This window comes from Photinus pyralis, unplaced genomic scaffold (genome assembly GCF_008802855.1).
Source record: "Photinus pyralis isolate 1611_PpyrPB1 unplaced genomic scaffold, Ppyr1.3 Ppyr1.4_LG4, whole genome shotgun sequence".
Taxonomy (NCBI): Eukaryota; Metazoa; Arthropoda; class Insecta; order Coleoptera; family Lampyridae; genus Photinus; species Photinus pyralis.
The window spans coordinates 972,773-988,381 of NW_022170511.1; the positions used below are offsets into that span (position 1 = coordinate 972,773).

The following is a 15,609-nucleotide window of genomic DNA, read 5'->3' on the forward strand; positions in this document are numbered from 1 at the left end:
CACGTTCCTGTTCGTTTAGCAATTTCACGTGGCAGGGAATGAATTATATACTTTCGACACTTTATAACTGAATGATCGTTGAAATAAAGACATGGTTTTCAATCCGAATCCTCCAAGTTTATTCTGCACGGACCGATTATAGAATCCTCGCTGACTGTTTCCATTTTAGCGCTGTTAATTTGTGAGAAATGCTGATATTTGCTGATTCCAAAGTTAAATTTTAAACAAGAGTTTTATGCAATAGGACAATAGGGGTTCGTTCCTTTTTTAACCTTTTAAATTAATGGATTTCACAGAAGTTCGGACCCTGATTACTACATTACGCGAAAACGTTCGGATACATTTATCTATTTTGTCGTTCGACTAAGAACGGTACTAAGTAGTTCAATTCTACATATGAAAACAAAATAAATGAAAAAATTAAGAATCAAGCACAAAATTGCATTAAATGTAGAATATGCTTTAATTTATTGTTCAATATACGTTTTATTTCAGTCTGGTCTTTAAATGAACCCAAACACCATGTTTACGGATGGTATAAGTTTTGCTAGATTTCCTCACGTAAGTCTGCTCCGTTGGTAAAAGTTTGAAATTTAACAACAAATTGACGATAATCACTTTCACTTGCAGTATTCCATATCGATACCCTAAAAGGAAAAGAAATTGGACTAAGAATCTATCTAAAAGCAGTGTCGGATTGATGTACCCGTGGGGCTCTCGGTTATATAAGCTATTTTAAGATTTCAAATTAGAATATATACAGGGTTCTTACAAACGATGTTTCTGATTATTTGGATCTAATATGTTTTATGACCACTTCAGTTGTTAACGTTGCTTTGGGTACGTATGAGCTCCAATGAGGTCCAAATGACGACGCTCTCTTGAAGTGTTCTCCAAGTTCTTGGGATATCACACCCTGTAATTTTTACATCAAAGATAAAGTGCATACCTATACCATCATTACGAAAAGGATACCTTCAGACCAATACCATCGAAACTATTGATTAATACTTATTTATGACAAACCTTGATTACAGGTTGAACATTTGTCGTATCACACGAGGTTGCCATATCGAGCAGCCGTGATGAAACTTTTTGAGTTTTCCTTCATTTCGTTGTAGGATAAACAAATTTAGATTTATGTACGCTTGAAATCATGAACGTCATTTGTAACAACTCTATATAAGAGCCTAATCCTCAATAACCGCGTAATGCGTTTGGGGCATTTTTCGGGGGGTTCTAAACCTTGTGTTCTTACCAGGACAAGATCTAGGCCCTGCTCCAATGGGTATGTTTGTGTATTGCGCGACTGTATGTCGATTTTTGCTCAAAAATCGATCGGGGTTAAACTTTTTCGGATCAGGAAAGTAATCGGCATCGTTTTGGATCGCTTTTGCCAAAATCCAAATTGGCGTACCTTTTTCGATTACCACATCTTCCTCGTTTGGATGTTCTGCTTTGATTTCGTAGTTTACCGTTGCTAGCCGATCAATTACTGGGGCAGGGGGATGTAGCCTCAGGACTTCTGCAAAAAAATTATGTATACTTCCTTTTCTTTAAAATTGGTTAAGGGCTAATTAATGAAGGCTTGAGGATGCTCGAAACTATTTTTTTGGAAAAACTTCTTTTTCCATGGGAAGAAATAATCGCATTATTGTAAATGGTAGCTAACCAGTTGAGCAAACTACACAATGTGACAAAATACGAACCAATTTCGACAGACCCTTTTCGGGAGAAACTAAACCATATGGTGCACGCAAAGGACAAAGAAAGCATTCTCAATCTTCCAGAAAAAATGAGATTGTTACCCTCAATTGCGCTCTCTAGATATTCCATCGCCTTAACTGACTCGTAACATACATTTCCATTGTATTTATCCAAAGTTTGAATGATATCTCTGTATAAATTTTCTTGGACAACATCGTTGACCGTTAGCTCATAAAGTAATGACATCAGAGTGGTCACAGTAGTTTCATAGCCCGCAAATGTCAGTAGAAATGCATGGCCTGTGATGTCGTCAATTAAACTTCTATTAAGCTTCTCCGTATTTGAAAATTTGACACCTTGCAATTCAGGTAAAGCGGTAATGATATCGTAAGGTTTGAACCCATTCTCAAATTCTAACTGTAAGCGCCTTTCCATCATCTCAGCAAAAAAATTCTGTACACTTGCCTTGTACACTTTTACGCCAAGTAGCTGGAACAGTGAGATTTAGTTAGGTTTCAGTCAGAATTAAGTGTAGTACCTGTAACAATTTGGGGCAGACTCTGCTACACAAATGGGTAAAACCGTGAAAACAAGGTAGCGTCATCGCTTCGTGAACCATCAGATGAACTATATTTTTGGGCTCCCTTAAAGAGTCACACTTAACACCAAAGTAAGCGTTAACCGTAATATCGCTTAAAACTCTTCTGATAATCTCCAGCATATTCACGGTAACGTTTTTATCAATGCTCTCTCTCAGGTAATTAACGAACTCGATGGCAAATTGTTCAACTGCAGGAAACGAGCTTTTCAGTTTATTACTTGTAAAAGACGGCGTCATCGATGTTCTTAACTTTTGCCACCGCTGTGCTGCAAATAACCTTTGAATGACATCGTCAAAGCAACCTTTCTTACTATTCGTCTCGGCGTACATGTTTTTGGACCATTGCTCGTCTAGATTCAATGGTATAGCTTCTGAATGTACAGAAAATGCGTGGTAGTCCTTCACACATATGCGTTTAAGGAGATTTGGGTCGCGAATCAGTAGAACTGGCTGGAAAAAGTTGTAGAACCCGATGTACCTGCAAAATTAGTGCTTTGCAAAGTGAAGAACGTAGATTTTCAAACCCACCTTTTATTTTTAAATTTATAGTATAGTTCTTCGAAAACATCAGAATAACAATTGATCCGGAGTGCGTTTTCACTAAACAGTCCGAAACAATGCAAGGGATGCACGCAATAAGGTACCCCTCGGCCTTTCCAGTAGGTGTAGATCTTTCGTACCTTGTATAATGTTATTATCAACACAGGGAATATTACTAAAAACCACATTTTGATGTAATACTACGCAGTAATTGGTAACAAAGCGCAGTTAATGTAACTCAATTATTCAATAATATTATGAACAAGTTATTTATGAATTAGATAATTAGATAAGTTCAAGTTAAATACAATTTTCCATGTAAACAAAAATTCCAAAGGCGACTCGACAGCAACTCATTTTTGATCGCATAGTATTAGATGAGTCACCACTTATCATTGCGCGTGTTTGTAATTGTTGTAATCTAGAATTTTAGTAACGGCTAGGAACTCATTTCTAAAAATATGTTTACGCTTCTTTTCTTATCAGATTGGATAAGGTTTGATACTAAACTTAATAATATTAATAATAATAAATGTCTTTATTGCCAACAGAGTGTGTACTACAAGCAAACGGGCGACAAAAGGTGTAAGTTCAGGGACTGACACCAGCGCTAAATATTAATAATTGGGGCTTTTTAGGGTTTAGTCTCAAGCAGTGATTTATAGATTGTCTTGAAGCGAATTCTAAAGCACAATTGATGAGTTTAAATTTGCAACATCAATTCATCAGCATATAGGAGCGTAGTCCCTCTCTGGCATATAGTCAAGTCGAGTCAAGTCGGTTTATTAATAAAAAAAACTATTTATAATAGTTATTTACAAGTCAACGTATACAGTAAATAATAAAGGTCCGAGATCTGAGCCCTGAGGTACACCCCTGAACAACATAAGTTCATCTGAGTTCACCCACGTGAGGATGATGACAACTTATAATGTTGATATCATGTGAATGTAATTGAGGATTATTTAAGTAAACAAATTCCTCACGTTGAATAACGGAATATACATAGCTTCTAATTATATTATAATATTTGATATATTATCCATGGAAAATTTGTTTTGGTAAATCTGTTGGGATTTGTACTCACAGTCTCGGAAATAATAAAAACTTGTATATTCGTTAGAAAAACTGGACACAATTTTATGACAGCAAAACGATCTTTTTAGTTAATTATAACATCACCCAGACTACACATACAATGAACATTCACAGAGCACACTACAAATTAATGCAAATGTAATTAGAGTATTCTTGATTTCAACACCTTCCCTCATTGAATAATTTGTTATACCTCAAGCTCAAACCCATATTATCACGCAGGCTTGAATAATGGTTTCGCTATCTGGAATTCAGATGCTATCTTCAGAACCTTCCATAACGAGTTTCGGCTTTCTATACCTACAGTGCTATTCATGTAGAAGTAGACATTGGGATTTCCTATAGGAATTTCTTATGTCTACTTTTACATGATAAAAAGTCTTCTAAAGGACGCCTAACTTTATGCAACCAAAATGACTATCTACAACAAATGAAGATCTGCGTGTCAGATTAATTAATTTGAATACTAGAAATGCCAGCGACTACGCTGCTGGCCGCTGGCTAGTATAGATACACAAAACAAATGTTTCATTGTAATGCCCCGTAACGTATTGTAGAGCGCAGTTTACCACTGGCAACAATTATGCTACATCCAGCGTGCGTGCTATGTATAACGTGAAGTATATCCTACCCGTGACACCACTCCGCGACACGGACAGCGTTCGCTTATGTTATATGATTATCGCTCCGACTTCCCTATTCTAATTTTCGTTTAGGAGTTAAATGAGCTTATGAGATTTATTTTCTGTGAATCCAAAGCCACAATATTCAAATTAATAATTAATATGACAGCCAGATCTTTATTTGTTTAAAGAAATTATTTTGGTTGCATAAAATTGGGCGTCTTTCAGAAGACTTTTTATAATTTGAAAGTAGACATAGGAAATCCCTATGTATATCTGTATATGGAAAAAAATTATCTGACTTCTAATAAGCTAGAAAGAAACTCATTAAGCATTATGTGAGTGTGAGAGGGATATATTTTTATCAATGTTGACATTGACAGTAGCAGGTTAAGACCACTTTTATAGCGTGGTTTGAAAATTATTCCATAGTCAGCAGTTGAATATGACGAAATATGCGTGTTCCTGCAATCTATTGACATTCCCGCACTAGTGCGGGAATTAAGCACTTTGCGTACGCGATCTGGTTAATTCTTAAACGATTGTAGGAAAAACGCACTTACTGGTTGAGTTGATTTTTCAGGACTTCTAGATGCAATTCCAACAGCATATGCAATATCTGGCCTTTTACCTGTCATGTGGTACATCAGTGTTCCAACTGCGTGTCTATATGGAAATTTCTGAATTCCGTCCCTGGTTGAATATTTTTGTTAATAATCGATATGGAAACTGGTTTACAGTGTTCCATTCCAAACCTTTGCAGGAGTTTTCTTGTATAACTCGTTTGACTAACTCTAATCGATTCATCTTTCATTATTTCGATTTATATTCCAATATAAGACGAGGCTGGTTTCATTGTAATTTTGAATTCATTTCCAAAATTTCTCACGAAATTTCAGTGATGCATTATTCGGTGGTAGTGGACCATCATCTACATATATAGCGCTAGAAACATTATTATATCTTCTCCTTGCTTCTTCATGAACAAACAAGCATCAGCATCACTTTTAAATCCTTTTTTGATCATGAAAGCTCCCAACGTTTTGTCCCATCATCTTGGAGCTTGCTGAGACCATAAAGGCTGCGTTTGAGATGGCAAACAAAATGGGATCCACTCTCGTATCCCTTAGGTTGTTTCATAAAGATGTCCAGGTCTAGTTTCCCATACAAAAAAGCAGTCGAAACATAGAATTGTGTTAGCGACATATTTTCGCATTAGGCTTACGATGGATTATGAACTGTATGTACCATTTCCACTACTTCATGAGGATCAGGATGAGTAGGTTCATCAGGATCATCAATTCTTGTATAGTGACGGAATGCAGTTTCACTTCCTTGTAGTGTTCAAGTGGAATAGTTTCCATTCTCCAGGGACGTAGGCATCTTCGTCAGTCTAGAGAAGCCTGACCCTGACTGCTCCACATAATGTGACAGGTATGTTACACTTGATGGCACCCATGGAATGGAAAGAATTGACTTGAAGTAAAAGTACGGGGTCTGTTTCTGGATTCTCTTCGTTTTAGCTTTAGAGGAAAGTGAGTAACGATTCTGGGAGATCTTCTGCATTTTTAAAGAAGTCATTTGTTGGGAGGTGATTGCAAACTTTACTCCGAGGTCATTAACATCGACAAGGCGAAGAATCACTTCTTCATTCGAAATACGGTGAATGGATACATACTTTATGGAAATCAAGAGTACTGACTGGCTGTACCTTCCTTCTTTTGTCTTGACCCTTAGTTTCATATTTTCAATTTTTTTTTACATCGAATTTGGGTAATGGAGATCGCATTTAGGAATAGCATATGTGGATGCCTTATGTTTCTTGAAAGTCGCGAGCGACTGAGTCCTCGTGTAATTTTCGCTACACAACGTGTGGAGGAGAAGTGACGCCACATTGGCTAGTTTTACTGGCTTTTTTAAGAGAAATTATCCCCTTCTCCCCCATTTTAGAGACATCAGGACTCGACGCAGTCACTTCCTCATCATAAACAAAACACTTGCTGGTGATTTTGACAACACAACACTCACGACATCCGTTACATGTGACACAAAGAAATCCCATTGAAACAAACAAAACATTTTTTGGTGCATCGTTTGTTTGGTCAAAAAGAGCAAAAAATGTGAGACAAAAGGGCTGTTTTTCGAAAATTACAGATTTTCAAGAGCTGATTCTCGAAAACTAATAAGTATCGAAAACTTGACCCAGCAAAACTTGTAGCAAACATAATCAGCTTGTATCTTGTATAGAGATGAGAGAAAAATGGATCCTTGATACAGAAGCTTGTGCACACTGATGCGGCTGCAGGACACGGTTTACTAAACGTTATAAAACAGTTTGCGTTAAATAAGCAGACAACTAAATCGCTTACGAAATAACTCAAATATCGAGCGAACGAATTGGCGAGTTCGGTGTAGTTTGGCCCTTTTATTTTTGTGCGGTAACAGGAACTCGATTCACGTTTTCCCGAACTTTGGCCCGGTTTGAATGCGGTCAAGATAAGTAAACGTTCATTATCATTAAATTTTCCGTACAAGAAGAGTCCCACTCCAAAAGCGATCCAGTTTTCAACTTTTCTAAGAGGGAGCCTTCTCAAGGGAGAGCTGTACCTAAAGAAAAAAACTGATTCTAGCGATATCTGTAAGTTACTTTAATTTCTTTTTGAATTATATGACGTACTCGTCGGCTATTTTTAAGAATTTGTAGCGGATGTCGATTTAACGTAATCGAGGAACCGATCTGTGGAACATATTTGTATCGTTCTCTAGGTGCAATGTTTTTAACTTGAATCATTTATGACTTAGATCCATATCATACTCTGATTGCAAGGCGAGGTGAGTCAGAAATAATGGCTGGCGTTTCTTACTCAAAAAGACATGCTTGTGGCGTGTTTTGGAATCTTCCTTGAATTCCTTTTGCATGGAATTACGATTATTCTCCTAAAAGGGAAGCGGATTTGTTGGCGTTATTTTGCATTGTCCAGTATTTCTTAGAAACCATTTGTAAGTAGCGGTAGTCTGCCGATTCACGCGTGTCATCCCGATAACCTTTGACATTGTTTATATCTCGGTTACTTTTTGCTTAAATCATTCAAGAATTAATTGATCGTATAGTGATCAAGATAACAATTTAGTAATCCTTTCAAGAACACGCCAATTCGCTGATTAAGTTTTATGGTTAGTGTTTAGTCTTCTTTACTGTAAATGGCGGTTAAGAAAACAGAAGATCTCGAGAATAAGCTTCTTCCACCAGATGGGGGCTGGGGAATTGTCGTAGCGTTGGCCGTTGCGACAGTATTTGTAAGTGTGTCGTCTGGCAATGGAAATTAAAAATAAACGCGCGCATATTGTTGCATGACAGGGTTCTATAATTGTACCCACTGGAGTTTTTGGGGTAGTATACGGGCCGTTTCTCGCCACCATCGGAGACGAAACAAGCGGAACAGCAATAGTAAATTCCGTGTTTAACACAGTGCTCTGTTTCACTGGTAGGTCTAGGCGTCAACAAAACCAAATCATCGCCCCAAAATTTCAGGGTTACCAGCAAACCAGCTTCTGCAGAGGACTTCGTATCGTGTAGTCGGTCTACTGGGGGCTCTATTGTACTTTTTGGGCAGTTTCTCGTGCATATTCGTTACGAGCCGAGCTCAACTGGTGATCACATGGGGAATTTTGCAAGGTGTCAAAAATGCTTAATTTAGGAAACACGAGAGCTTTTCTTGCAGGCATGGGGTTCGGTTTGATGATGCCGGCAGTTTTCACGGCCTTCAATCGCTACTTTGATACGAGGCGAAACGCGGCAATGGCCATGGCTCAAGTCCTAGTAGCTGCACTTAATATTTCCTTCCCGTTCTTAGCAACACTGTCAATGGATACCTTCGGATTTAGAGGAACTGTTGCGCTTATATCCGCGTATGGATTACACTGTTTCCCAGCCATGCTTAGTTTGCAACCAGTCGAGTGGTACATGAAGAAGGAACCCTTGGATGCAAATTCGCAAATGTACCAACTTAGCGGTAATAACTTAGAGGAGAATAAAGAGCCGGTACCAACACTGTGCACATCGACGAGACGTGACAGAAAATTACTCGATGCATGGTGAGATACCAAAAGTCTAATTGATCGTCACCTAAAAGTTTTGTAGGAAATCTGTGGAAAAGGCGTTGGATTTGGGTCTATTCAAACAGCCCTCATTTGTTAATATAGTGTTAGGTTTATCACTATCGATGACATCTGATTTAGCGTTTATTTCCATTTTTCCATTGCTATTAACCACTGCCGGTTTCAGTACAGATGAATTGACATTAGTAATGACTACATACTTTACTGCAGACTTAATTTCTAGAATATTTGTCTTTTTGTTAACTTCACGCATCGACATTAGTAGCCGAAAGTTATTTCTTTTTGGAGCTTCATTTTCGGCGATATTTCGCATACGTAAGTAATGGAGGTTTTGTCTCACAAGTGAACGGTTTGTTACAGTTTACGTTGTTGGGGACTCGTTTTGGTGGATTGTTGTGATATCAGCTGTGCTTGGATTTTTGCGTAGCTTCATACAAATCCCGTTACCTTTGGTTGTTGCAGAAGCCTTTCCAACAAGATTCGTGACGGCCTTCTCTTTATATATGGTGGTTTGTGGATGTGTTGCTTTATCCTTTGGACCTTTAATGAGTAAGGGTTATTTTGCATTTACCCACGGGTTTGGCATCAGATTTGCGCAGGTTTCGTGAAGCAAACTACTGGAAGGCTGGATATGGTTGTCCATCTTCTGACTTTAGCTCATATTTTATGTGCAGTCCCATGGTTAATTGAGATGGTATACGCCAAATTTGTTAGAAAATGAATGATTAATTTACACGGTGTGCACCACAAGAATCTATATAAGTTAAAATAGGTATTTAATGTATCAATAAGGCGCGAATAGAATGTAAAATTATGAATTCTGTATTCACAAAAAATGTGTCGCCGAATAGTAGTCAGAAATCGGACAGTCACCTTTTTAATAAAAGGTGGGAAGTAATCATATTAATAGGTTGTCCTTTTATCAATCTACACATTTTGGTTTGACCACGTAGGATGGTTCAACTCTTGGAGCAGGGGAAGTGGAACAATTCGAGGAATCTTAAAGATAAGAAATATGTCTATTAAGCTGAAGAAACCGAAACATCCGAAGTAGGTATTCAAAAGGTTCAAAGAACTGTCTGACAGTGTTAAGAATCGGAATAATTAAAAAAAAACGAAAGAATACAAAGAAGCAGATGAATCTGAAGAAGAAATGCAACTAAAGAATTTCGAGAATCGGGGGGCCCATAAAACGAGACGAAACAATCTAAAGAAAAGAAAATCCCAAGTAAACGATGAATCCCAAGTGTATGAAATATGTGAATTATAGGAAAAATCGGAAAAATTCTCAGAATATGACGAATTTTATGTATCTGAACATTGAGCAATCGCCTGATAGATCTGAGAATTTTGAAGAATTTGGAAAATAGAAGAAACTTAAAGAGTCTTACGACTGTTTTCTTAAAGAACATGGTTTGTCTAAGTAAGGATTGTTTTTATTTCGTGTATTGTGCGCATGAACGTTCTTATGTGTTTTTAAAAGTATGTTTACGTTTAAATATAGTAACACGACTTCGGAATACCGAAATAGTTTAGTAAAAATGCATAATCTAAATATAGATACGTAACTATAACCTTGTGTGTGTGTGTGAGGGTGGGAGGGTGTGTGTGGGAGGGTATGGTTGCTTGGGTTATTGGTGGAGATATTACAGTATTTTGTGAGCCTGTAGTGCTGTTAAGGTTTTTGCGTTTGGGTTGAATACTAATGGGTCGTGATAATGTGGTTTATTATGATTATAAAAGTCGGGAAAATGTCACATTACTGGCGAGGAAATATTGAAGTACGAGGCTGAGTACCTAAATTTCCGAGGTAAGTAATGTCATTTTACTGACGAGTTTTGTATTAAATTTTCCCGAAATCGTGTTTTAATATAACATTTCAATTTTTATATGGAACTTTTGATTAATGTCAATCTGTCAGTGATGACAGTAGTCATTATAGACATTTAGCAATGTCACAGATGCGGCCGGTAAAGTGACAAGCGTCATGAAACAGTCTGTTCTAGCTCTGTCATGGAAACCAAAATTTCCTGACAGAAAGTAGCCATGAAAATGAAGGTTTCAGGACGATTTTGGGCAAAAAAATAAATCGTTTCATAGATAATTGGAAAAAAGTGAAAATCGACATTTTTAACAAGTTCAAATATTTTAGTAACAAAGAGTGCTATCAAAAAAGTTTCAAATAAAAGTTGAAACGTTCGATGGGATAAATTCAATGGACATAGACAAACATTTTTCAAAATGGCGGTTGTCGAGATATTGACTTCCTTATTTTAAATGGATGCTATATTGGATTTTAACTCAGTTTGGTAGAGTATTTTTTTCTCTTTCCAACCATGTACAACGAGTTATCATCCAAATTATAAATATTGGTAAAATTACAATTTTCATTTTTTCTTCATAGTTGGCCATGGAAACAGCAAGCAATTGGCATTTTGCAATGTTACAATTGTCTGGCCGGCCAGTAGTTTTATTAAAGAATTAATTAACATAAAAATATATAGTAACGGAATTTCAAATTACAGCAAATGTTCACAATGCATTCCATTAGTAACTAAGCACATTCGGCACCGCTTAGCTACTGCCGCAGTTGCCTTGCGCAGTGTAAACAAATGTTACATTGTAAAATGACAGTTAGGCCTTTATGCTAATTTTGTTTCCATGGCCAACTATGAATAAAAAATTATCAAAGTCCTCGTTTGAGATCGAAGGGACTTCAGCGCATTTTTGTGTGGCAGATCAGTATTCTATTAGCCACTTTCGACTCAACCATCAATAACAGATCTTGTCAAAGGCTACTACATTCACTAACCGCTTCCCACTTTCCGCGTGCACCCGCAATTCGCTTTTAAAGTTTTGACTCCACCATCAGTAAGATCGTGTCGGGGGCTACCACATTCCTTTTACGGTACCCACTTCCGACGTCCCGTTCACTCGCAATTCACTTCTATTGGCGGCACGAGAAAGAGAGACAGCGATTCGAGATTTACGAAACGTTAAACCGCGTGAGTTCGCAACGGAAGATAAAAGGCGCCCGAAGTTGACTACTTCTCGAAGACGCGCGCGCGCGCCTCGCAAAAGGTCGTTAATTTCGCCCCTATGACAAAAAACAAAATTCCGCCACGCAGGAGTTGTGCGCGTTTACAACATCTTTCCGACGACACCAATTTGAAAAGAATCGGACCAAAACTGTAATAGAAGATAGGAAAAAACTGAAAAACCTTCACGTTAGTATACTACGCTCGAGGATGACGCCCAGATGTCGCCAACCCCACATCATGTAGCCATGTCCCTAAGGTTGACAAATTTCACGGCCCTGTAGATACACGTACACCCGTTGCCTTTCTACAAGAGTTCTTCTACGCGCCCACATTTGCTGCCAGCCAGCCAGCCAGCCAGCCAAAGTGAGATTAAAAGCTACTTTTTACAAATAAATTTGCAAAAATGCGCTAAAAATGAAAATTGTAAGTTTACCCATGTTTATTATTTCAATGATCACTTGATATACATGGTTGGAAATAGAAAAAAAAAAACTGTATCAAACAGAATAAAAATCCAATATGGCGTCCATTTAAAATAAATATAGTTGATGACAATATGTATATCATCACTATCATTTTAAAAATTTTTTTCTACGTCCATTGAATTTATTCCATAGAACGTTTCAACTTCTTTACAAGAAAGTAGCTTTAATTATAATAAGAAAATATGCATTCCAAATTGGTTGGGGCATGAATTGGATTTGTGGCAAAAAAATGTCGGATTGAGACAGGATATAAAACCCAAACCTTTCTCGTGTGAGATATTTTCCGATGCTTTTAAAAAATATTGGGAATTCCGTTTAAGTAAAGATCAAGAACCCCGTTACAGTGAAGAATTTTTGAATTATGTGACAATAGACGTTCAATTTCAAAAAAACTACTATTCGCGAGGTACGATCAAATAAAAAGATCACGACCAGAATCGAAAAACCTGACCTTTTTCTGAAAACGCAATCTTAATTGTGCACATAATCAATGGGACCGCTTCTTCCTGACGTTTACAAGACGGACTTAATTAGTATTCCACGTCCAAGGTAAAGTTGATGAAAACATTAACGAAAATCATTCGTGGTCTACGTATATGACGCAAAACGTTGTTACAAAACCATGTGCGAGTATTTAGGCCGAGCACGCAAATTGATTCACAATTAACGATTTTCGAATTTTGCAAATTGTTTGTTATTGCCGAAACGTAAGTGCGCGCCGAAAACCATGAATGGGACACTCATTTTTGATGATATGCCATAAATTATGACGATGACATTAAAAATAGTTAATGCGGTGTATCGTTAAACCGGATTTTCAATCATAATATAATATAGATCCAGAGTAGAATAACAATTTATTTTGAATGGTAATGCGCCAGTAACGGCAGCAACCTTCATCATGTTCATTTTTAAAACGGTTCTCCTCAATTTAGTTTTCGTGTTTACTTTGTGTTATGAGAACGCAAATGCTAACGCAATAAATCAGCTTGCAAGGTAAGATCCTCTATGTACTTTGGTGTGGTAATTACATTTTGGGGGCTGTGTAAGAACTGCATGCTATAATCTTAGTATCCAAATCATTGCACCATTTCGAAAATACAAAAAACTACCCCTTGCAATAATACTGGATTGAGTGTTCGTTAGGAATCGGGAGATACGCTAAAATTTTTGAGTACCGTGACATTTGCAGTTAGGCCGGTATTACACTATCAAAGATTTGATAAAATATGTTTTATAAAAGATTGACAAATATTTTATCAAATGTAATCGTCTTCCTATACAATATTTAATATATTTTATAAAAGATCTTTATCAAATATCTTTTATGGTCTAATACAGGCGGCCGTATTGCCGGAGATAACTCCTGAGGATATTGAAAAGTGTGAGATCAAGATCAAGATCAAGATTGTAGGGTTAAAGCAGCAAAACATTTATTTTGAAGGGGGATACAAATTTGCGTTGCAACACATTATAGAAGAAGTTGACCTATGCAAGATTAATAAATACGTACATATTAATAAAGGTCCGATTGTAGGTATATAATTAATGTGGAAGGAATCAACAAGTAGGTATTAATAATGCAATCTCTGATCTTGAATGGATAATTATTACAAATATTAAACGATCACGGTCAAGTTGGCCACACCTTTTCATAAGCATATCCGCTTGGTTGACAATTTCGCATTCCAATAATTTTGTTCATTTTCAAGAATCCCTGACGAAATAATGCAAAGGCGCGCCTGGTAAAAATCTTGCCGGGAAAAATTACTTTACACCACTTTATTGATCGATTTCATGGCTTCCGCATCGTTTTTGGGGCCCTGTTGTCAGAATTGTGGCGGGCCTCTAGTTATATGCCCTCTTGCAGTTTAAAATTTATATGGACAGGGTGTCTGGAACTCTAATCCAAAACTACTTTTTTTAAAGGCGATTCTTATGATATCCAAAAATATAAAAACGTTTACTACCAATCTATGACCTACTTTAAATTTGTGGTAGTGGCATAGTAGCCAAGGAAGGCTTATTTTTTAATGCCAACTATTAGTTTTCATTACATATTCTTAAAGAGAACCCTTTTTGGATATAGCAGCATAAAAATACACTTTAAAAAATGCCATTATGATTTTCTTCTAGGAGTCTACAATCCTAGGATTCGTTGAACGCACCACCTTTTCCTATTCTGCGCTAATCTTTTCATTTTTACATAGCTGCTCTTACCTAGGTGGTCTATGTATCTAAGCCTCTGGTCGTCCTACACCTCTCTTGCCCTCTGACCCACCTTCTATAGCTAGCTGTTCTAATCCTCCGTGTCTGAGCACGTGCCCGACATCATTTCATATCGTCTTCTCCAGCCGGTTTTCCACATGTCCCTACTTTCTTGTACTAGCTCCAAGACTACTTCGTTTGATACCCTTATCCATCCAGTTAATCCTTATTATTTCCGATGCTTATATCCTACTTTTGTCTTCCCTACCTATCGTACACAACTTGTAGGGCCGCATTATAACATCTTTGTATGCAACCTTATTAGTGATATTGTGCATATTTCGTATTTGAAGGAAATTTATAAATCTTAGCAAAAAATTAGGTCGCGGGCCTTATACTGGACAGCCCTGGTACTCGTCCTGATATAGAGGTACACTCCTTATCAGAGCTGTGCAAAGCCCTTTTGCAATGGGCTTCATTTCAAAGCCCTCAAGTCCGTGTAAGAGGAATGGTGAATGGAAAGCTCAAATTCCTCTTAGCACGAAAAGGGCTTAAAATTCCAAAGCCCTTTAAAAAAGGCTTAAAATTACGAAGCCTTAAGCTCAAAGCCCTTTGAAATTGAATTGAATTCCTTTTTAAAAATGAATTGAAATCCGTTAGGAAAAGGAATTGGGATTTGGAATTAAAAGAAATTGAAATCCTTGGCAAAGGAATGGAATTCCTTCGCAAAAGGAATTGAAATGTCTAATAAAATATGAATGATTATTACTCTAACAAGTGTTTTTCGTTTTTATACAATTGTTGAGTGAAGGGATAAAATATAATGAGAATACAGGACCCAGTAGCCGTAACGTAATAAATAAATATAGTTGGTTTGCACAAGTGCTGGTTTGGTTTGCTTGCTTGCTAGTACATAATTGCATATAATTGTATTATAATTTAGTTAAGGCTCTAGATAGAGGTAGATACTTACACTTTATCCCATTAGAGAACAACAACACCGCACGCACTAACAGTTCTACGTACTGCAAAGTGCAAGCTCACAAAAATTGGAAATAAAAAATGATGTGGGAGTGGGAGGCATATAAGGAATTGAAGCCTTTTTAAAGAGGATTTCAATCCTATTAAAAAGGAATTGAAGCTCTTTAAAGGGAATTGCATCCTTAAAATGGAGTTTTCCATGAAAA

General features: G+C 37.1%; 2 protein-coding genes across 4 annotated transcripts; one reads left to right on the forward strand and one right to left on the reverse strand.

The window, feature by feature from the left end:
• Positions 1-332: 332 nt before the first annotated feature.
• On the reverse strand, positions 333-3,123 carry LOC116168967 (cytochrome P450 6j1-like). Of its 3 annotated transcripts, none has more exons than XM_031484995.1 (6): positions 2,837-3,122; positions 2,620-2,786; positions 2,246-2,574; positions 1,710-2,196; positions 1,259-1,525; positions 333-647 (listed from the first exon to the last, which is right to left on the reverse strand). In XM_031484995.1, the coding sequence occupies exons 1-6, from the start codon at positions 3,034-3,036 to the stop codon at positions 487-489; spliced, it is 1,611 nt and encodes a 536-aa protein (XP_031340855.1). In that variant the 5' UTR covers positions 3,037-3,122; the 3' UTR covers positions 333-486. The 3 variants fall into 3 exon arrangements, with proteins under 3 accessions (XP_031340855.1, XP_031340857.1, XP_031340856.1); XM_031484997.1 differs by having other exon boundaries at positions 1,809-2,196; positions 2,837-3,121; XM_031484996.1 differs by lacking the exon at positions 333-647 and adding an exon at positions 654-916 and having other exon boundaries at positions 2,837-3,123.
• Positions 3,124-7,657: 4,534 nt separating this feature from the next.
• Positions 7,658-10,221, forward strand: LOC116169436 (monocarboxylate transporter 13-like). The gene is made up of 7 exons (XM_031485520.1): positions 7,658-7,866; positions 7,928-8,054; positions 8,102-8,245; positions 8,292-8,664; positions 8,711-9,003; positions 9,049-9,237; positions 9,288-10,221. The coding sequence occupies exons 1-7, from the start codon at positions 7,771-7,773 to the stop codon at positions 9,407-9,409; spliced, it is 1,344 nt and encodes a 447-aa protein (XP_031341380.1). The 5' UTR covers positions 7,658-7,770; the 3' UTR covers positions 9,410-10,221.
• Positions 10,222-15,609: the final 5,388 nt, after the last annotated feature.

Bases quoted from the DNA above. Each gene is read 5' to 3' on its own strand.
- LOC116168967 (XM_031484995.1), bottom strand. From the start codon at position 3,036: ATGTGGTTTTTAGTAATATTCCCTGTGTTGATAATAACATTATACAAG. The intron at 2,197-2,245 runs GTACTACACTTA...TCACTGTTCCAG, and splicing joins TCTGCCCCAAATTGTTACAG to CTACTTGGCGTAAAAGTGTA. The intron at 648-1,258 runs GTAAGAACACAA...TTTTCCTTTTAG, and splicing joins AGGGCCTAGATCTTGTCCTG to GGTATCGATATGGAATACTG.
- LOC116169436 (XM_031485520.1), top strand. From the start codon at position 7,771: ATGGCGGTTAAGAAAACAGAAGATCTCGAGAATAAGCTTCTTCCACCA. The intron at 8,055-8,101 runs GTAGGTCTAGGC...CCAAAATTTCAG, and splicing joins CACAGTGCTCTGTTTCACTG to GGTTACCAGCAAACCAGCTT. The intron at 9,238-9,287 runs GTAAGGGTTATT...AGATTTGCGCAG, and splicing joins ATCCTTTGGACCTTTAATGA to GTTTCGTGAAGCAAACTACT.